The sequence below is a fragment of the Haemorhous mexicanus genome, chromosome 9 (assembly GCF_027477595.1).
Source record: "Haemorhous mexicanus isolate bHaeMex1 chromosome 9, bHaeMex1.pri, whole genome shotgun sequence".
Lineage (NCBI taxonomy): Eukaryota > Metazoa > Chordata > Aves > Passeriformes > Fringillidae > Haemorhous > Haemorhous mexicanus.
This window is the reverse complement of record NC_082349.1, coordinates 17,032,475-17,054,134: the sequence shown is the minus strand read 5'-3', so window position 1 is coordinate 17,054,134 and position 21,660 is coordinate 17,032,475. Positions and strand designations below refer to the sequence as shown.

Here is a 21,660-nt window from a genome sequence, read left to right as displayed (position 1 = left end):
CAGCAGTATAAGCTAAGCCCACAACAGTGGTTAAAATGTTTTCTGCTGTTCAGTCCCCTGAGCCTACTCCTCCCAGAGGCAGGGGAGGCCTGGGCTGAAGAAGGGGGTGGGGAGCAAAACACTAGCAAGGGGATTTAAATCCATCTTTTCTCTGCAGATGTAGCTGAGGGTACAGTTACCTGACTCAGCCACACTTGCCCAACAGCTGCTGCCATCTAAGGTTGCAGTCACTCACTTCTGCTCAGGGACATGCTGGCTCTCCTCTGTGCCAGGAGCCATGCAGAGGTGGCAGCTCAGTGAACTGCTCCTGCTGAAAAACATTAATGTATATATGTATATATAACACATACATGTATGTGCAAAAATAGGTTTATTTGCAGACAGGTCAGCTTGAAGACTTCAGGGGCTCAGGAGCTGAGAGCATGTACATATTGAAAAGAGAGTACAGAACTGAGGTAGCAGAAGAGGTAATAAAAATATTCATGTCAAAATGGAAATGCAGAGAGAAAAGGCTTATTTCTTCCTGTGTTCAAGTTACAGGATGAAACACCTACAATGAGCCAAAAGGGAAACATAAGCTGACCTTCAGTTTGATCCCATGGGCTGCCATCTCTTTCAGATACCCAATACATTTCCATGGTCATGGGCTGCTTATGAAGTGAACAATGGAAGTATTTCTGTTATGAGACAAAGGAGCTGCTTCTTGTGTGAGGGGAGCAGAAGTTTCCAGGCAGGACTGCCAAGTAGGCACACTGGCCCTGTGAATTCACTGCTGCTGAGAAGTGCCCTGCCATGGGCTGAGCCTGATGGGCTGAGGGCCACGTGCCTCCCTCACTGGGCAGCACTGCTGCCACCAGTACTGGAGGGGTACTGGTGGCTCTGCTGTGCCCCATTACACCCAGGCAAGGCCCATCCACCTGCCCATGAGAGATGCAAAAGAGAATACCAGACCTGCCGTAAGCAGATGTGAAGAAAACTTTGGGACATGGAACACCACATTCAAAGGGCTTGTCAATATAAAAACACCCGAAAAAGCTGAGGCAAATTAAAGAAGACAATGCACAAAAGGGAAGACCTAATAAGCATGTGTGAGGATTATCTAAGTCAGAAGTCAGTTTGCTATAGATTAATTCTCCTTCAACTTACAACACACTGTTGTCAGCTTGACTCTCCCAGGAACTTTACCAGCTGTCTCTAATTTCTCAGGCAGCATCAATTCTAGAGCTGTATTTGCCAAAGATAGGAGGAAATGTAGGCAAGCATTGATAAGACACTGCACTGATGTGCAGGAGGTTGCTAAAAGTAGAGCTGATTTTTTTCTGCCTTGCCTGGAATTCAGCAGACCAAAAGGTCAAGTAGTGATGGTCTCCACGGACTTTTAATTTACTGCAGGTTCTAGGATGTAAAATGCCTGTGACGGTGCTATCATGCTACTAAAGATCTAATGCTGTATCAGATTACTGGTGTGATTTAATTACCAACGGATAGCCTGTGGTGAAAAGGGCACCCTTACTTGCTAGACCTGTAAATCCAGGTCTTATTTTAAACCTTTTTTTTTAAATCAGAAACAGCAAATTTATTGAAAATGTATTTTTCTTCTGTTTAGAAGAATGATGGCTGGGAAGATGGATGGGGAAAAAAAAAAAAAGAGATGGAAAAGTTGAATAGTTACCACTCTGCTCTGGTTTTAAATTAAAACAAATTGTAACCATTGATTCCTGATGGGAAATTATATTTGTAGTTAGAGATTGACTGGAAGTAAAACTAGATATAAACCTATATCCTTCGCTTTGTAAATGAGTTCAGGTTCAAACAATACTGTGTGGAAGGGTTTTTTATGTGGACAATTGCACAATGGGAACAAAAAGCTGGGATAAAACAGGTAAAAGCTAGAATGTCAATACCCACTAAGTCTGTGTATAAAGAGGAAGTCACAAAATAAGTTGATTGAAAACTCTGCAAATCTGACATCAAGGTCAGCCTAAACTATAACAAATTATTTAATAAATATCTAGACAAAAGAGAAAATAAGTATCTGTAGTAATTTGAAATATTTTCATAGAAATCACACTATTTGTGTTAATGACAATGACTGCATTGACCAGTTACTACTTAACCCTTCTTAGAGGTGTAAAGTTCTAACAAAGACTCTCTGTGTCTTCAGTTTACCTCACCCCCTACTTCTTTTTTTTCAGATGTACTCCCAAATCCCAGCCAAAATTGGTGTTGTGGGTTGGAAATGTGGGTTTGTGAATTGTTTCCTTTTGTTCAGCTTCACTGTAATACAAAAGATCTAGAAAGGGTCTGATTGCCTGTTCAATCAAAAGAAAATGTTTTATCTGCTGGAGCTCGTGTCTGAGAGTGATGGTGGTGTCATTGGAAGGAGGGAAGGAGGGCTCTGAACGCACGTACAATGAGAACTCAGGGCAGGCACAACAGTTGCACTGTTCACCATAATGACACTGAATATATTCCCTTTAGCACAAAAGAGATGTGTTCAGTGTCTTTTCTCTGAGATAATAAAAGATTTCATTAACTGCAAGAGCTTATTTTTTATATATTTAGACATTTTTAGCAATTTTTAATACACTTGATTGTATATAAAATGCAGCTTTGATTTCTTTTAAACAAAGACAAGGAATCAGTATGATTTCTGATGTAGATTCATACAGGGCAATCTTAAAATATGTCTTTAAGGCCTATGTTCTAACAGATACCACACTGTCAAATAACAAAGTTACTTTGCTTTCAGTTCCCTGGTGCATTTTCTTTAGCAGTTGGGCTGCTTTAATAAGTTTTGACCACAGTCTGCTTCTTGGGTTCTCTCCACACACCCTTAGTGCAGGCAAAAACTTTGTTCAGCTGTGCTGCAAATTTCATAATAGATATAATCCAGGTTAAAAATAACCTCTAATTAAAAACAATTGAATAATATTGATGGATGGAGGGGTGGAATGGTGTGTCTGTGATACAGAAATAAAATTAGCTGTGATGGGGCAATACAAAATTAAGTTCTTCTATTGTGAACTTCAGTATTGCTGTCAAAGCATGTAGCAGAACTGATCAATGAGAACTGCAACACCAGACTTTTAGAGCCTTGTAAGAGCTGGGCATAAGCCTAATTTGACAAAGTATTTTTTAGCATATTGATATGGTATAGTCAATCTATGAGTGTATTGATACTTACCTCGAGGTATAATGAAGCATAGAGTTAAAAATAATACTGCATACTATATTAACATGAGCTTGGTTATTTTAAAAATTGTATTTTATAGCATTTTAAACTGTTACTGCTCCAAATTGCCTTCTGTCATTCATTTAGGGAAAAGAAAACACCTTTAGAAATGCTGTAACTTGGCATTTATTGTGTTGTCATTTTTGCTATGTTGTATGGATGGATTAAAAAAATCTGTTGTTCAGAAATATGTACTATTACACAGAGAAGAACCCAAAGAATGTATTTTAGACTACTGAATTTATTCTGCCTATGTATTTTTAATGATGTAAGAAAATGTGTGTGTGAAAGCAGCTCCCTACTTTGCTTAAAACAGCATTTTTCCTTCTAAAAAATCAGTCTAAGAATAAAATAGTTTTACTTCATTCTAGCAATTATATTTACAGTGGGAATTCCTGCTAAGTACTATGGAAATTTAGATGTTGACAAATTTAAAATAATTCAATTACTACTTAATGCCTACTGGCATTTTCGATCAACAATCCCACAGCACTTTCCATGAAGTAGGCTCCAGAAATTAATTAGTATATAATCAATACATTGCCTACTCTAGGGAATGAAAAAGGCATCTGCTCTGTGCCAGGAATATACCTGACTGTCTGTTGTTTTGTTTATTTAAAGGGAAGCGAAAACTATTTTATCTAGAAAATACCCCAGTGATAAATACTTAAATAGATTAGCTGTACATATATTTATTAAGAGTTTGGAACTTTAGAAATATAGATGCAGGCTTCATAAGTGGTGATAAGCTTTTTAAGAAAGTTTGTGTATTACAAATCACCTCAAAATTGCCAATTTCAATAAGCTACTACTAAAAATACATTAATTTTATTTTTGCCTAAAATTTGATGCCTTACAGTTAGAGATTTTCTAAAAGGAAACATTTATTTCCTTGAGATTTCTTCTAATCATTACTGCTTTTTCAAGAGTGTTGCCAAAATCCTGTAACAATTCAGTTCAAAATTTCTGAATTTCATGTATAGAGGTTTTGAATGTAGCCAAAGAGAGTAAGACAAAGTGTTATGTTTGGATTAATTTTTATCAATATCATGAAGACTGTTTGATAAGCCATTCCACTACACTATACTAATTCTTGCTTATGGGACCAGATTTCCAGCTTCATTAAAGCCTGTGAACTGAAGCAGACTTACTTGTGTATGATTTAAGGCCTGACACAATGATTAGCAGTTCAAATTCCTCCATAACACAAGGTTTCATTCATTCTGCCCAACAAATCACTAGGTTGGAGTATGTATTATGAGGAGACATCAGTTTGAGGGTAGACTTGAAGTGCTTTTCATCATATCCCATTTTAAGTAGTTCCTGTATCTGCTACTTCTTCCAAATGTCAAGGTATTCCTGCATTTCTGAATATGGCACTCTGCAGTAGCATGCATAATCAAAGTGGGGGACTGATGTGGCTTTTTTCTTTTTTTGTGTTATTTTTGAGTTCAGCAGACAGTTCACCATTTACCCACACAAAGAGCTGCATGGCAGAAGTGAGAGAGCAGCATGGGAGTAGGTGTCAGTAGTAGAGGATGAGCGAGGAAAGGGCTTCACACAGCGGCTCTGCTATCTGTAGTTGCTCTTCTGCCCATTCTTCTCCTCTCTACCATAGCTGGCAGAAGGCAGGGCAGAGCTGTACCTCACTAGCTGAGCTTCACAGTCGTGCATTTTAGCAGGAACTGACTTCTCAGGCAATTAAAGCAAATGTGCTCGACTGTGAACTGAAAGAGTTCTGTTGTGGAAATGTCCTCGGGCACAGGGGATGGCAGGACAAAGGGGGGTAGCAATGCATTAAACCATTGCAGCTGTTTGCTGCTTTGTGCTTAGGTCAGAGCTCTCCTAAGTGCACCTCCTGTACTACCCTGCTCGGTGATTTGTTCCAATACTAAACTTCCTTAGGAGTTAAAAATTAGCATCTTCTTTCTGAACTGAATTCTGCTCATCTCCTTATCTTGACCTCCTCGTATCAGTACGCACCAGCTTCAGTACTGGAATCTACAATTTAGAACCTAAGAGGATTTTTTAAAGAGTGTGGGCTAGGACTTGGATATTTTCTAACTCTCTCTTTTACCTTATAAAGTGAGCAGGAAGGTGCAAGTGTTAATTCAGGGGAAGGAATTTTGGGAAATGGGAGTAGGGCATGAAGAAAATGCCGGCTAGGCTGCTTATTAGAATGTCTATAAATAGGAATTAAGACTAACATTTCTATTATAAAAGGTTTGTGGTTTTTAACAGATGACCACCACAAGCACAAAAGAACAGAACAAAGAAGACTTTTACTTCAAGTAAAAGAAGTTCAGAGCAGATTATAACTTTATTTTGCCTCTAATTCAAAGAAGGAAACATCTGGGATAATTAAGTAAAATAGCCAAGTTGAAGATAAGTTATCTGAAAATTTTAAAAGGCTTTCCAAACCAGAAATAGATTAATGCTAGCAAGTGTACTCTGACCATGCATTTTAATATATAACCTCAATTAATCTTGGGTAAAATTCTTGAACCTCACAACTCCAGCAATTAATAGAGGAAGTAGACTTGAAAGCACAAATATGTACAAAGGAAACCTAATTTTACTGGTTTATTGAATCTCAACTGTGTTGTCTTTGTAGACTTTGAAATACAGACATGCAAATATAAATGCAAGCTGTTCTTTTGCATTTGCTTGCAATTGACCACCTTCAAATCTTTACTTCTGAGTACAATATTTATGAAGTTTTCTTAGTCCTCTAATGTATACAGGATTTTTCTATTCTGGATTTTTGAAGACCTATTTACTCTAGATATATTATGTTATTAAGACCTATTTACCGTAATGTTTTTAGTACATTTTGAATTTTAAAAAATATACCAGAATAAAAGAGTAAACATTGTGTCCCTCAAAGCAAAGACTTATATGTCAAATTAATCAGTATCTCTGCATGTTTAATAATAATGATTGTATCTAATCTCAGTCAAGAGCTGCAAAGGAGTCACATACATTTATACAGTTTATCTGATGGTAAAACTACAAGGACATGTGTTTAAATAAGGTAAAGGTTTCAGTGGTTACAAACAGCCTTTTTGCTCCTAAGTCCAAGCCATGATGAAAGGAACTGGAGTGCCTCTAACCTATCTCAGAGGAAAAAAGAGTCAAGATTAGTCTTTAGTTCGCATCATAGATTTAGTTCTTTATACAACAAGAGGAATATTTGTGCCAGCCCAAGGGAGAAGGTAGGCACCAACAGCGAGAGAAGGTGACACCATCTGCCTCAGCAGCAGGGTGGATTTATGGGAGATTAAAGTGACCATGCAAATAGAGCCTTAGAAATGAAACCTGTTGGCTGGAAGAGTCTGTTTCCTCAAATAGATGAATGATTTGTTTACACCGAGTTAAGGGACATGGGAATCCTTAAAAGGCTGTGTCTGCTTTCTGGGTAAGAGGTGACTCCACCTACTCATGCTGTAGAAGCATTAGCATTTGTAAGAATGTGAACAGAAAATAATAGGAAATAATCTATTAGGATAAAATTAAATCTAATACACTGATTAAGTCAGATTTCACAGAAGTTTGCAAAGGGGAAGGAAAAAGTGTCTCTCTCTGAAGGGTCCCTAGGTCTTTGTTCTCATCCACAAAGACAGGCCTAAGAAAGTAGTCTGTATAAAAACAGACTCCTAGACAGATATGTGAGCAAGTAGATAGCTGAGTAGCACAAAAAGAGAGAAACCTCTAAATTTTTCTAGACTTTATTTTAGGAAATGAGGGCATTCTTCTTTTAAATCATCACCATATTATATATTGTGTAAATACACTTGTTAAATGGAGCTACAGAGCTGGGCAATGGCAAATGCTAGAGCATTACATTCTACTGGTGCTGTAATACTTTAAGACTGTGGGAGCTGCTCAGGATCATAGAATATTTCTTAGGCACATCCAGAGCAAAAGAGAGTTAATCTAGGAAGCCATGCTAGGCAGATTGGAAGTTAGTAAAGCTGCTGTGAGAAAGAGAAGTCTCGTGATTATTAACATTAGCCAGAGGCTCCCTGCATATAATATGATGGTGGGGAGAGTGGGTGAACCCTGAGGATTTCCCATGGAGTCTCTTATGACAACATTTGAGTTAAATCAGTATGTGGGTGCAGCTGCTTCAAATAACTGAAAGAAGCAAGTCCAGCACCACTGCAATAAGTTAATGTTTAGCTTTGATGTGATGTTAAAACCTGTATTACTTGCTCAAGTTACAGAGACTTGCCTTCAAAAGAAATTGGATAAAATTATTTATTATATTTTAAAGGTGCACATTACACTGACTATCTTGAAGAATTCAGATTCTTCTCTGTAGCTTTTCAGTATTTTCATTTGTCTCATATTCATATTGTCTCATATTCCTTATATTTCTAAAATTCCTGGATGCTTCAATCTTTGCAACCATGTTTTGGTTTTTCTGAGTTATGTTAATATGTAATACACTCTAAGTTGTCCTGGAATTGCAGGTGAATGTAAGAGGGCACTATAAAACCACATTTACCTTTTGACATTGTGAGTGACTAACACAGCATTGTACAACTAGCAGTCGATTTCTGTCTTATACAAAAACCCTGCATCACCAGAATAACATTTAGTGTTGTTATAGCTGGATAGGAAACTTAAGAATTAGTAGGCAGCAATAAATCAGCATAACTTCTACTGCTTGGACATTAATATATACCAAAGCTTTGGTGTGGGCCTACAAAAATGGATGATGAGTGAACTGCAGAATGGAAAAGTGTGAATGGAAAGGCTGTACAGTAGACAATACATCAATATGACTTATGTTCTACCTGTGTGGTTTTTCTGCATCTGCCCCCCAGTCTTTAGAATATTCCTTTGGGTTTCCACATCCTCTGAGCACCAAGTCAGTGCATGTTACATGGTTCCTGTTACTGTCATGGCTTATGTGGCCTTGCTTTTCATGGGAGTTGCCTCTCCTGAAGCTTAACCAGCAATTTACCAGGTAACTGAAAAAGGCTGAAACAGCCTTAGATTATAGCATTCAGCAAAGCCTGGGCACAAAGAATACTTGAAGCACTAAACATTTCAGTGCTGGAATAAAGCGCCTGCTCTCACAGATGATGAAGATCTCATGTACTAAGTGAAAAATATATCCCCTAATGAACATATGCCAGGAGCTGTTTGGATCTAGATGGAACAGGAATGAAACATTTAGATCCTTGCCAGCCATATGGGACACCGACATTTCACAATTACTCCCAGCCTGTCATTCCAAGGCTTGGCATAGAGCACTGGATGAAGTAAGGGCTTGAGATTATTCAGCAAAATGTTAAAATGTTTTGCTCTGTGGCCTCCTCTTGCGTTGCTGTTCTGCTGCATGGCCACAACCCAGCTAAACTCGTGCAAACCACTGAACTGCAGAGGGAGGTGATGCACAGAGCGCAGCCATCTGGGCCTGCTGAATAGGAAGGGAAGAAAACCCTGCGAGAGTCACTGGCTGTTTCTAAAGCCAGGATTGCTTTTACAGGAGTGCCAAATCTTACTAATTAATTTTCAGATTTAGACTTCAGGGTGACTCTGGCAGTGATAATATCATTCAAAAAACAGTCACAGACTGTTCTTGAATCTTCAAGCACAAATCTGTAAATTCTTTGTGAGCTCCTAACATTTGGTTTCCACATATACATCTTTCCTTAAGAGTAAGCCCTGCCAAAAAGAGTTAGCTTATCCTTACAGTAGTATTTTGTGACTTGTCTTTTCATCAAAGCAACGTACTTTGATAAGTGCACTGAACACCCAAAGCCATAACAAGCTATGTTTGTCTCCTTTTTATCCCAGCACCTTGGCATAATCTTTGTGCCTGAAGTCTCATAGACAAAAAGCATCAGGACTGGAGACTCCCAGCTTCTGGCTTTGACTCTGCTAACACACTGCATTAAAAGAAGTCACAATCAAGTCATAAAGACAAGAAGACTTTGCAAAACCCAAACCTTGCTTAAGAAAGGATGATTTTACTTGAACTTTATAGTGTCCCCACAAATTTCGATTGGATTGAGGCTTCCCATAATGTATGAAGGGCTGAGAGATCACCTGGTGAAGAAGAAATAGGTAACGTTTCTCCACTTTCTAGCACTAATGTAGAATTATAGAATGGCTGGAGTTGGAAGGAACCTTGGAGATTACCTTTTCCCAACCCTCCTGCCATGGGCAGGGACAGCTCCCAATAGACCTGTTTGCTCAAAGCCTTGTCCAACCTGGCCTTCAACTGGGACATCCACAGCTTCTCTGGGCAACCTATTCAGGCGGTTCTTACCAACCTCACCCTAAAAAACTTGTTCATCTGTGTTAATATGTGTCCAGGTAAACACTCCTTCCTGATTTTGGAGGAACTACTCCTTTTTGGGGTTTTGCAGGGTTTTTTTGGGGTGTTGGGGTTTTTTTAAGGACTGTAAGGAGCCTGCAGCTGGTTTTAATAGTCTACCCAGTAAATGATGGGAGCCTGTTCGCAATCAACGGCACGCGTTATTTATTAACTGACTTCTCCATAATTGTCCCCAGACAGCGTCCCGAGCACTTTCTGGCAGACACGAGGGGAACTCGGGGATGGCTGTCGGCTCCACGGGCTCCGGTGGGACCTGGAGGGGGAAAAGGGACTGGGACAGCCCCAGGGGCTCGGGGCGGGCGGGGCTCGCCTCGCCTCGCCGCCTCAGCCCCGCCTCGCTCCCTCGCGTCTGCTGCGTTCGCACCTTCAGGCAGCGGCGTGAGCGCTGCCGAGGCGGCAGCCGCCCGCCCTGCCCGCTGACAGCCGCCGTCTCTCGGCGGCCGCCGGTGCCCGAGGCAGCTCTTCCCCGCTGAGCCGAGCGGAGCCGGCGGCGCGGCTGCGGCGGCAGGCGGGGGAGCGCTCCTCACCGCTCCGCCTCCGACCGCCGCCCGCTGCGGGGATGTGTGATTGCCATGGCGAGGCTGCTCTTCCCGGGGGCCTGGCTGAGGAAGCCCTACTCCGCGCAGGTAGGCCGGCGAGGGGCCGCGGCCGGCGCCCGTCCCTCCCCGCAAAGTTCCCTCCGGAGCGGGCGCCCCCCGCAGGGCTCTCGCCGCTTCCCCCGGCCCGGCCCGGCGCGGCCGCCGTTCCCCTCCCGCCGGCGCCTGGCGGCGGCCGGGGCTCGGCTGCGCCGCGCTGCCGCTCGGCCGGCGGGAGGCGGCGGCGCCGGGCACGGCCGGCTGTGTCGGGGCACGGGAGCAGGTGGCGGCGGCCTCGGGGCCGCGGTGCCTCTCGCCGCCCGCCCGCCGGTCGGATCGGGCCTCTCCCGCCGCCTCCGGGCGCAGCGCGCTCAGCGGAGCGGCCGGCGCAGGACCTGTTACGCGGCAGGCGGCCCGCGGCTCCCGGGCTCACGGCACGGCCGGCGGGGCAGCGACACCTGCGGCACCGCCGCGGCCCCGGAGCCCCGTGCTGTGCTCCGCGCCCCCGCTTTACACCTATCGCCCGTGCTGCGGGATCCATCCTGTCAGCGCATGGACCACAGCTTGCAGGAGCCACTCATGCCCTTTTTTGCGTGTGTTCTAAAAAATTAATGTCGGGCACTTTACTACTGCTGCGCCGTGCATTTCCTTTTATGTTCACAGACACACTTTTGTATTTCTATATGCAGGTACATGTTTGCATTACTTCAGTTAGCAGAGTAAGGATGTTTTGGTAGGAAGTGCTGTGGCTGTTGTGTTGTAGGAAGTTCTGCATTGAAATGTTAGTCTGTCATGACGTTGTGCTAGCCTGATGGTTTATCCACTGGGTTTCCCCTTATCAGCTGGGTTGTATTTTAACTAGATGGTAACTAAGACGAGTATTTTTTTGAGTTTGAGGAGATAAATAATGTTTACTTTTCTTATATATGCTGCTTCTGTGTTTGTCATCTGTTGATATGCTTAGTGATCATTGGATTAAAAAAATTTAAACTTCACATTGGTGCTTTTTAAAATGTTGAATGTTTGAATTTCTCCTCATTTGGAAAAGTTCCAGATGGGGGGAAAATCTTGTTCTCTTTCTGGAAGTACGTGGAGTGGGGTGTAATGTTTAATGAGAAGAATACAGATCTAATTTTGCCCTCTTCAGTATTTGTTTCATGGTATGTATCTGCAACTCTGGGTCCATATCACTTGGGTTTTAAACCAAAAAAGATTACTCTAGATCTATTTAATGAAGCAGACACATGTACAATAATTGAATTCCCATGGCATAAAGCCTTCAATACAAACAAAAATGAATTCATAATCTATATGCCATCTTTCAAATTAGGAGTCTCCAAATTGTTTGCCTCCTTTGCCTTGATAGTTTCTTTCTTATCGTCGTATGGCTGTGTCTGATAATATTCTTCTCTACTTTTCTCAAAATTTAATTTAAGGCCTTCCAAGCAAAATACATTCTTTTAAAATCTGCTAAGAAACAAGAAGACCACAAAATTATTTATTAGAAAAGCCAAAGAAGTTAAATGTTTGTTTTTATTGCAGATTAAAAATAAATCTGATTGTGGTTTCTTATACTGAGAGCTGATTTTGTATATTCTATGGACTTGTTTGAGGAGAGCTAATAGTGGCTTTGTGACCCTAAACATATTTTTCTGTGTTAGTGAATGTATGTTGATATTTGATGCATCCATAGAACAGAAGCAACTATCAATATATTGGCTTTTCTTGTCACTGCATGTTACTGTTGGTACATGACAAATGTAGTCGTGATTTACACTAATTGCTGAGTGCTTTACTGAGATTTGTCTCCAAAGAAGCCAAAGCTCTCTAAGTAAGTGGTAGACTTAACTCACTGAGGGCTATGAGCGAGGTGGAAAGACTTGTTGCAATGTTTCTATGCAGCATTTCAAGTAGTACACCAGGGGAGATGTTTGTACAGTGGAAGGTTATCACTGAGTGAATTCCAGCCTTTGCTGGCTGGTGTTCCAGACTTCTTCAACATTATGTTGTGAAATGAATTGCCAGAACATCAAGTTCTGTCAGAACTTAATACTTGTTCCAGCTTTTCTGCCCTAATGGGAGCAGGATGTTATGAGCTGGGTTGCAGTAGATATTCTTTGGCAAATGTTTTCTTGCTCAACACTTCAGCTTTTGTGCAGAATGCAAGACCCATAGGTAATCAGTTGATGATCTTTGAGCCTAAAAAAGACGTCCTGCCTTGTGTCAGCTTGTGTAAAAGGAGCAGGGCACACACTCGTAGCTATCTTAGCTCAGCCCAAAACTTAGTGTTAAGTCCTCCCTGAGTAAATGTTAAAGTCCTGTCACTGCAAAAAATAGTAACTCTGAAGTATAAAGCTCTGCCATTGCTTAGACTGCAAATCATGTAATAATAGAAAACAAAACAAAATACCCTAAAACCTGAAAAACTTTTAAATGCCGCCAAAGACCATGAAAATAATTTAATTGTATTTATAGGATTTTACAGTTAGGTGATTAACACTGAGATTTTGTTTGACAAGGAGAGTTAGTGTCCCAGATTTAAGGGACATTGCCCTGAAGTTCTTTTCTGATAGCTGTAGTTACCAATTATATTGTGAGGCTGAGGACTAACCAGCAGGATTCCTTATGACAGAAATCATGTAAAGAGCACTTGCACATGTTGAAGTTTGACTATAGATTCTGGATCAAGTTTACAGACTCTTTAAAGGTGCCTCATGGACTTCAATAATGTGCAAGAGACTGTCTTTGAAGGGCCAAAGAATAAGCAAGTTTAAAGCCCCACATAGCAGAAATTTCCTAAATCTCTTTGCTCTAAGATTTTAATACCTTCTGCTCTGCTTAACCTTTAAAGGAGAGATGTCCCATTTTCCATCTTGGTCATTATTTTATTTCAAAAGATACCTCAGCTCTGTTTCCTCACTTTGGTTACTCAGGATACAAAATAACTCAAGACATTGGCATAATCATAAGCATGCACTGTCTGCTTTTAAAGATGTGAACATGTCCTGTTCATGGCATCCAAGACAGTGTGGGCTAATGCTCTCAGACATTGTGTCAGCCTACCTGAAATGCCTCCTGTGAGAGACAAATCAACCTGAACAGAGAACAAAATTTCTAACATGATTGGCCTACTTTTTTTCATCTGTCCTTTTCTGTTGCAAGCATGTAAGACAAATGGAGCGAACAACTCTGATTTGGAGATTACTACACTATGGTTATGTGTAATACTTTCCAGAATTAAGCTCTCTGTACTATTAAACAAAGAAACACTTTCATACTCTTTAACCATAAAAGTGTTTTAAATAAAAAGTACACTCACCAAAAATCTGTCAAGTTATGTTGCATGTTGATTCACTACTCTCCATATGCTTTGGAGTGCATCCAGGCTTGAGTTTTGCCAGAAGTGGTTTTCCAGTTCTGTTTCAGGGGGTGAGTGTCTAATTATTATTCAGTGCATATGACTTAGCAGAATATACAAGTGATGGAAGAAGTTGAATCTGTAACATTAAGCATTGCAAGTGCTTCCCTCATTCTTGCATTCCCTGGCTCATGTTTAAGTCTTGATGGAAGAGTAGAGTTGAAAAAAGGAACTGTTTCCTTGTTTTGAACACTTTCTTCCTTTTTTTGATAATTTTGGAACTCTCAGTCCTCCTGTTGCCCTAAAAATGTTCTTATGACAAGTTTCCTGGCAGTTTGTCACAGTTTCAAATGGAGTCCATCTATATGTGTTGTTCCCTAAATGCTGTCTGGGATTTCTTGCTCAGAAACGTTCCAGTGCTCTGCACAGCAGTGGAAGTCCTTGTGTTCAGGGTGCCTCACCCGTGTGGCCAGAGCAGCTCAGTAAAGCTCCATCCCCTCATTAGGACAGCGTGTGCCTGTGCCAGGGGAGGTGAGCTACATGGGTTGATGCTCACAGACTTGTTCTGGGGAGTACATGAAAATTTGGTAGGGGAATGTATGAGAGCAAGTCAAATAATGTTTGTGCCTTTTGCTGAACTTGATGAGGAAGTCCTTTTAAGAGAAGTAATTCCCTTTGAACCAGAGAGTGGAACCTTGGTTGTCTGTAAGCAGAGGGATGCTGTTGTCCATGCTCTAAACTGGCTGGGCAGCTTCTGCAAGTCAAAAGCTGCATGACTCCATTGGCACAGTGCTGAGCTCAAAATAAATCTAGCTTCTCTGGAACTTCCTGCCAAATATATGATGCTGTCAGATCAGGCATTTGGGGAGGATTTTCAGTCTCAAGTACATTCCCTTTCAGCCTAAGGAGGAAGACAATATATACAGTATCCATACTGGGAGAATGGTCAATATTCTGCAGTGGTCCTGAGGCCTGCAAGCTGCTGCTGGTCTCTGAGGTTGTACTAAATGGATACAATAATACAAAATTTAATTAAACAGCACTTTGATTTAAAATGTATTCTAAAGCCTTATGGAAGGATTTAGCAAGAAACACTGAGGATTGAAGAGGGTTTGCTGTCCCAGAAGCTTTGGTTCCCAAGCAGCTTTTACATATGAAACAGCTTTCCCTAAAATTGTCTGGTTTATTTCTGTTGATCTTCCCCAGATTTTACCAGTAGTTTTCTGTGCTTCATGTTCTGCTACATAATAGTGTTATTAGAAATAGCTTTAAAAAACCCCAAAATTATAAAACCTGTCTCTAAAAAAAAAACCAAAAAATCACTGGAATAAAAAGGTAATTGTAGCTCTCTCCCTTTTTAACCAGGTAGTTTTAAGATTGTCAAGTGAGTGTGTGTGAAGGCGTGAAGGAATAGGGATGCACAGCTGAGGCATGTGGCAGGACCACAGCTTTATGGATTGGAATCACCTTCACCTTTTGAAACAGACTTTTTCTGGATTTTTTGTTTCCGAGAGAAAGGCTATAATGCATGCTGGTTGTTTGTTAAATTTTAATAAATACTAATAAATTACTGCAGTCTTTCTGGTTAAAAAAAATTGCTTATTTGCATCTGCTGCAGTTCTGTGTATGTATGTGATGGCAAAACTGATCATGAGTAGTACCCTTCTTTTCCAAACATATGGAATAATTTCTCCATGACATACAGTCAAGTTAGGACCTGTCAATTTGCAAAAGAGATGAGATCACGGGGAGGTGTGTTATGGAGGCCTACAAAATCATGTCAGATGGGCTCAGAGTGGATAGAGATTGTTCACTCTTCCAATACATGAACTGGGGCGGGCTCAAACAAAGCTAATATGAATCAGACTTCAGCAAAATAAAGTCCAGTCCCTGACTGTGGTAGTGGATAGTAGACCTGTGAATTAATTGTTAAGTTTGGTGTGGATGGTTATGTGGATTTTTAAGAGAATCTGGGTAAATTAGTGAAATATTTGAGATTTACTAAATATAGAGTATCACATCTGGCTCAGCAAGTTCTTCTAGAGGAAACTGGGAGCACACTTGGTGTATATAATATATGTTATTATATGTTCAATAGCATCTTTTTATAGCTATTGCTGAAGATCAGGATACTAATAGAAATGGATCTTATACTGACCAAATATAGCTGCTCTCATGCACTTCCTTATATCCTGCTGCTAAAGCTGATCCTGATCTTCTAATTAGTTTCTGATCCTGATGTGAATATGAAAATCATCCTGTTAGCACACCAGACTCTGAGGAGGAGGAAAAAAAAAGAAGGAAAAGATCAAAATATCCCTCCTACTTTGTAAGACACTTAGCTCTCCCTCAGTTCTTAATTTATAAATAGTTTTTCCTTCTGCCCCTGTGAAAACTATATATGTGAGGCCACAGAAACAACAGTTTGTGGGAAGGTGAAGGTAAGGCTACTATAGAAGAATTTTATTTGCATAGTTAATGGTGTCATTTCAAGGAAGGAGTGGAAGACTTCAGCATATGGAACCTGACCCTGATACCCATTCTGCTCATTGTATCTCTATCTTACATATTTACACATTAACACAGATTATTTTTTTACCAAATTCCTGGTCTGTTGGATTTGATTTACCATGAGTGGAACATAGGTAACTGGTCTTAGAGAAAAATGCACCTAACTGAGCTCTGGGAGTTTATGATTTTGATCAAATTGGTTCCTGCAGTCTGGCTTGCCCTGTGAGGGTCTGATAGCTTTTCTTCTATTTATTTATATCTCAATTTTCCTTCCACTTACATACATCAAAGTGACCTCCCCTGTCAGTTTTGCTCACTGAAGGAAGCAAGTGTTCCATGTAACGCAGTCTGCTTATTTTATCACTGTGGAAGTCAAATTCCTTAGAGATGAAACAGTAAATGATTTTTAGTAAATGAGATAGTAAATTTCCTGCTGCTCAGTGAATTACAAACAATATTTTCCCTTTGTGTGCCCTAGGTCCGTCTGTCGTACATGCGGATCAAGTACCTCTTCATCTCCTGGCTGGTGGTGTTTGTTGGCAGCTGGATTATGTATGTTCAGTACTCCACCTACACAGAACTCTGCAGAGGCCATGACTGTAGGAAAATAATAGTAAGTGTATTTAGTATAGCTTTCTGAAATGCTTGACTATTTCAGTCTCTGCCATGTGTGATTTAATCAAATTCTCATATTCCATCATGCTGACGTAAGATTTCAACTTCAGTGACAAATAAAACCAGTTGTATCTCTTAACAATATTTTAGCATAGGGTTATTAAAATTTTTTCTTAGGCTTTTCTTTCAAGACTCGGGTGTTGGAAGAGATACAGTTGCTGCCTCCTTTCCTAGGCAATTTGTTAAATATTTTTCTCCCTGTTTGTTTCAGTGTGATAAATACAAGACCGGTGTTATTGATGGATCAGCATGTAGCAGTCTTTGTGCTAAAGAAACATTGTATTTTGGAAAATGTTTGTCAACAAAGCCCAATAACCAGGTAAGGCTTTACTCATCCAACCTAGTTTTTATTATTTCCCACTGAAATGTCATTGTCTAGAATGTCAGGTAGACCTTAGTGTCAGCAAGTTGAATCTGTTTAATACAGATTATTTCAAATTCTGTTTGCTGTGATAGGCAGAGCGTGTGTGCGAGTGTGTGTATGTGTGTGTGTGTATATATATATATATATATACACACACACACACACAAAGAAGATACACTGTAATACAAGTTAATACATATAATATGCACTTATATACAATAATAGAAATTATTCCTGTATGTAGAGGGGTATATGGTTATTTTATACTACGTGAACATATACAATATCCTTCCACAGTTTGCCAGACTGTGCACACTTTGTACTTCATAGTGCTTTCTCTGCTATCCTGCATCACCAGTAGAAGCAGCAGCCTCGTAACCAGCTGTGCAAAGGTGGCAGTGACGCCAGTCTGTTGTTTGGGAAGCTGTCTGTGTTCTGACAGTGCAGTGGCTCCTGCAGCAGTGGGCTGTCTTTGGAGCTGCCACTGTTCAAATTGCTAATTGCTGTCTGCACACAGGATTCAGTTTCTGGTCTGTGTTGACTCTTAAAGCAATGGTTGGAGGACAGGTGGTCTTCAGATGGACTTCTACAGTGTTTTATACCTTTCCCCCTCTTTTTCTGCATAGATCTATTTAGGAATCTGGGGAAATCTGCAAAGTGTTATAAAATGCCAGATGGAAGAAGCTGCTCAACTTGATTTTGGTACTGACCCAGAACCAAGGAAGGAAATAGTCCTATTTGATAAACCAACAAGAGGAACCACTGTTGAGAAATTCAAAGAAATGGTATATAGTCTTTTTAAAGTAAGTATATTCTTATTTATTCTATTTTGACAGAATGGCTTGTTTTCTTGAAGCTGGAGAAAATACATTGTTGTATGAGCCTTTTTCTCAAGGGTATGCTAGAAAAATAATTAGCACAAAAATAGGTTTTCCCAGAGGTGCTTATCATGAAGTTTGAAGTAACTAATTATCAGGGTTTTTTCCTTACTCTTTAAATGATGTAAGCCAGCATTCATCTTGTATGTCTATAGATTTTGCTAGTATTGGTATAGAAAACATGATGTGAGGCTGATGTCAGTTGTCATACATTACAACAACTTTGTCTCTAACAATAGTGAGCAGCAGGTGTATTAGGTTAGTTTTAAGGAAAATTTGGAAAAAGTTGATCTGCCTAGCTGAAAATGAAACAGTTCTGATTCCAGCAATGGCTGTTTTTTCTGTAGTCCTACAATGGAGATGGTTACATCAAATAACAAAACTAAGCATTTCAGTGTAATTATGGGATTTGTACTCAGTTTTGTCTTGGTACTATTAATAATTGGACAAAATGTAATTCATAACATTATTGCTCTACCTTTGTAAGGTCTAATCAGCTGAAAACTAAACCTGATCTAAACTTTTGAATTCTTTATACTTTTTCGTAGAGAACAATGAACAAGTTACTTGATACAGTTTTTCAAAAGACTGATCTGATCAAGAACAATGATTGAATTTTAATATTTGCATTTTAAAGTGCAAAGAAAGGTAGTTGTTTCAGAAGATTGTATGCTCAGTGCCTATGAAAACAGAACAAAAAGGAAGCTCTGCAGGCAGCTGATGGCAGGTCCTGTTACATCCATAACCAATGAAAACCACAACACACCCAGTTATTCCTGTTATTCACAGAAGGAGAGTAACAGAGGCAGAGTGACAGATGGATTGGGAGTAGTTAATGAAGTCATACTTAATCTTTTTCATTTGTTACTTTCAGGCAAAACTGGGTGAACAAGGGAATCTTTCAGAACTGGTTAATCTCATCCTGTCTTTCGCTGATGGAAACAAAGATGGAAGAGTCTCTTTGCCAGAGGCAAAATCTGCATGGGCACTCCTGCAGCTAGAGGAGTTTCTGTTAATGGTGATCTTGCAGGATAAAGAACATACTCCCAAGCTGATGGGTTTTTGTGGGGATCTCTATGTGACTGAAAGAGTTGAATATACCTCTCTCTATGGAATCAGCCTTCCATGGATTATAGAACTTCTCATTCCCTCTGGCTTCAGAAGAAGCATGGACCAGTGGTTCACTCCATCATGGCCAAGAAAGGCAAAAATAGCGATAGGGCTTTTAGAATTTGTGGAAGATATTTTCCACGGACCTTATGGAAACTTTCTTATGTGTGATACAAGTGCCAAAAACTTGGGATATAATGATAAATATGATTTGAAAATGATGGACATGAGAAAAATAGTGCCAGAAATTAATTTGAAGGAAATAATTAAAGATCGTCAGTGCGACTCAGATTTGGACTGCATTTATGGTACAGACTGTAGAACGGTATGTGACCAAAGCAAAATGAGATGTACCACTGAAGTAATTCAGCCAAACTTAGCAAAAGCTTGTCAGCTCCTTAAAGACTATCTGCTTCGTGGTGCTCCTTCTGATATCCATGAAGAACTAGAGAAACAACTGTACTTGTGCATTGCCCTTAAAGTCACAGCAAATCAGATGGAAATGGAGCATTCTTTAATACTCAATAACTTAAAAACTTTACTGTGGAAGAAAATTTCTCATACAAATGATTCGTAGCTTCTCCACCAGCAGAAGAGAATATTGATGCCTGCCACTAGAGGTGGCCTAAGACATTTGATAAAAACAATCTGCACCTTTTTAAAAAGATATTTCTTTACTCAGATTTTATTAATGGTTCTTTCAGTCCTGCCCTTCAATCAGTAACTGAGGACAGGGCCTGTCAAAGAATGAACATGCCACTGAATGACCCAGCAGAGGCCAAAAGGCCTTCTGGTGTTCAGTGCTGTGTTACAGAAACAAGAACTCTGCATGCTTGACTGTTCTGTGCACTTTGTCAGATCTTGAACAGGATGAAAGTGTTCACTGTGCCACCACATCAGCTGAGGGAACATCTTCCATTTCTGAGAAAAACATTGCTCACTTGTGAAATACCTGCAGAGGATTTTTTCCTAAGTAGTTTTATGAAGAATCACCACTACTGCAAGTAATGTGTCCAAGTCCAAGCTGCTGTTATGAATAAACTGAACTGTGAGATTGAAGTTTACTAATACCTTGGCATGGCAGAATTTGCACACTAAATAATTTTTAACTGTGGAAAATTAGAATTTTATTCTAGAATGGATGGGTTGTAATATGAGACAAATCAGATTCTGTTTACACATTGTTACCTCATGCTTACATCTTGAATGTTTAAGTAGTTCAACATTTTTAATTAAGTCATTGTATGGTGAGCCCTGTGGGAGCCAACAATTTTAGAATATTATTTCTTAAAGTCATCTATATGGTTTAGCAGCAATACCAGCATCTGTTTCAAAACTTCAGTGGAAACCTTTAACCCAAATTAAGCTGTAGCAAACAGTGTGAAAAGCAAGGACTTTGTGGACTAAGCTATAGTATGAAAACTGAATTTTTAAAAATACTGAATAGCAGACATGTCCAACCAGTTAAAAAAGAACATTTGCATAGTGCAGGAATCTGCTGTATGACATGAGAAACAATAGTTGTGGATAGTCTTGTCTCGCAACTGTCCCTCCACATTTAGCTACAGACCTGTACTTCAATCTTCTTTCCTACTGCAGGAAATATGTAAGCAAGAGCTAGACCTGAATTTTAGGACAAAAGCTGGATTGTTCAGAATTGTGCAATACTGCTCAAATGGGAGCCTATGAGGTATTTTCCAGCTCATTCCTAGCTGTTACTAAGTGAGCTGCAGTCTGATACTATTCTTTTTTTCTAGTAGCATCTATGAGTCACTGTTAAGACTCAAATAATGAGTAAATAAACATCACCTGATCCTGGCACTCCACAGAGCATGACCACTCTACCACCTTTAATCTTCACCCTTGTATTTTTCAATTTACATCTGCGTTCATAATTATACAGAATTGGATGTCCATAATACACCTGAATCATGCTCAGTACTTACCTGTTGAATCTTTAATTTCTAAATGCTTTAGGTATAAAGTTGTTCAATCTTTATGATGTTAATGGCAGTCATCTGTATACTTCTGAATCCTGGCCCCTTAATTCATTTTCAGCAGAGGTAAGAACATGCTTTAAGTATTTGAAAGGTTAACTGCTCTAGGTATCCTGTCTTAAATGCATTCCTAGAATGATGACAGTGAAGTACAGGACCACAATAAGGTAATTTCTCCATACCAGATGTAATAATATGCAGCTTGGGTTAAGATTGTTTTGTGAACATCAGCCTTTTAGTTTAAGAAATACTATGCTCATGCTAATTATTGTCTTGAACTTGCTAATGTGCTCCAACTATGAACTAAAAAGTATTTGTAACCAGCAATGCACTACAAGTGTAAAGTGGTCATGTTCTTGTGAAAAAATCTGACAGTGACTGCTATTTGGGCAGAGATTACTTCAAATACCCAATGTCATTGGGTATCTTAACTGGAGAATATGTTTAATAGTGCAGTTTGTGGTACACAATCTTCATTTTTATTACTGTTGCATAAAGTTGAAGCTTTCATTGGGGAAAAAAAATACACTTTGGTTTACAACAAATCACAGGCCTCTTTTTTTCAATAGCAGAATTTACACCAACTACCAGTACCTTAGAGC

General features: G+C 39.9%; 1 protein-coding gene across 1 annotated transcript; it reads left to right on the top strand.

Annotated features, from left to right (window-relative positions):
- Window positions 1–9,959: 9,959 nt before the first annotated feature.
- Window positions 9,960–21,603, top strand: DIPK1A (divergent protein kinase domain 1A). The gene is made up of 5 exons (XM_059854245.1): window positions 9,960–10,216; window positions 16,513–16,647; window positions 16,921–17,028; window positions 17,700–17,876; window positions 18,826–21,603. Exons 1-5 carry the CDS (start codon window positions 10,163–10,165, stop codon window positions 19,636–19,638), a joined length of 1,287 nt encoding a protein of 428 aa, XP_059710228.1. The 5' UTR covers window positions 9,960–10,162; the 3' UTR covers window positions 19,639–21,603.
- Window positions 21,604–21,660: the final 57 nt, after the last annotated feature.

Excerpts from the sequence above, each read along its gene's own strand:
- DIPK1A (XM_059854245.1), top strand. The coding sequence starts at position 10,163 with ATGGCGAGGCTGCTCTTCCCGGGGGCCTGGCTGAGGAAGCCCTACTCC. Across the intron at positions 10,217-16,512 it reads GGAAGCCCTACTCCGCGCAG|GTCCGTCTGTCGTACATGCG; the intron begins GTAGGCCGGCGA and ends TGTGTGCCCTAG. Across the intron at positions 17,029-17,699 it reads CAACAAAGCCCAATAACCAG|ATCTATTTAGGAATCTGGGG; the intron begins GTAAGGCTTTAC and ends TTTTCTGCATAG.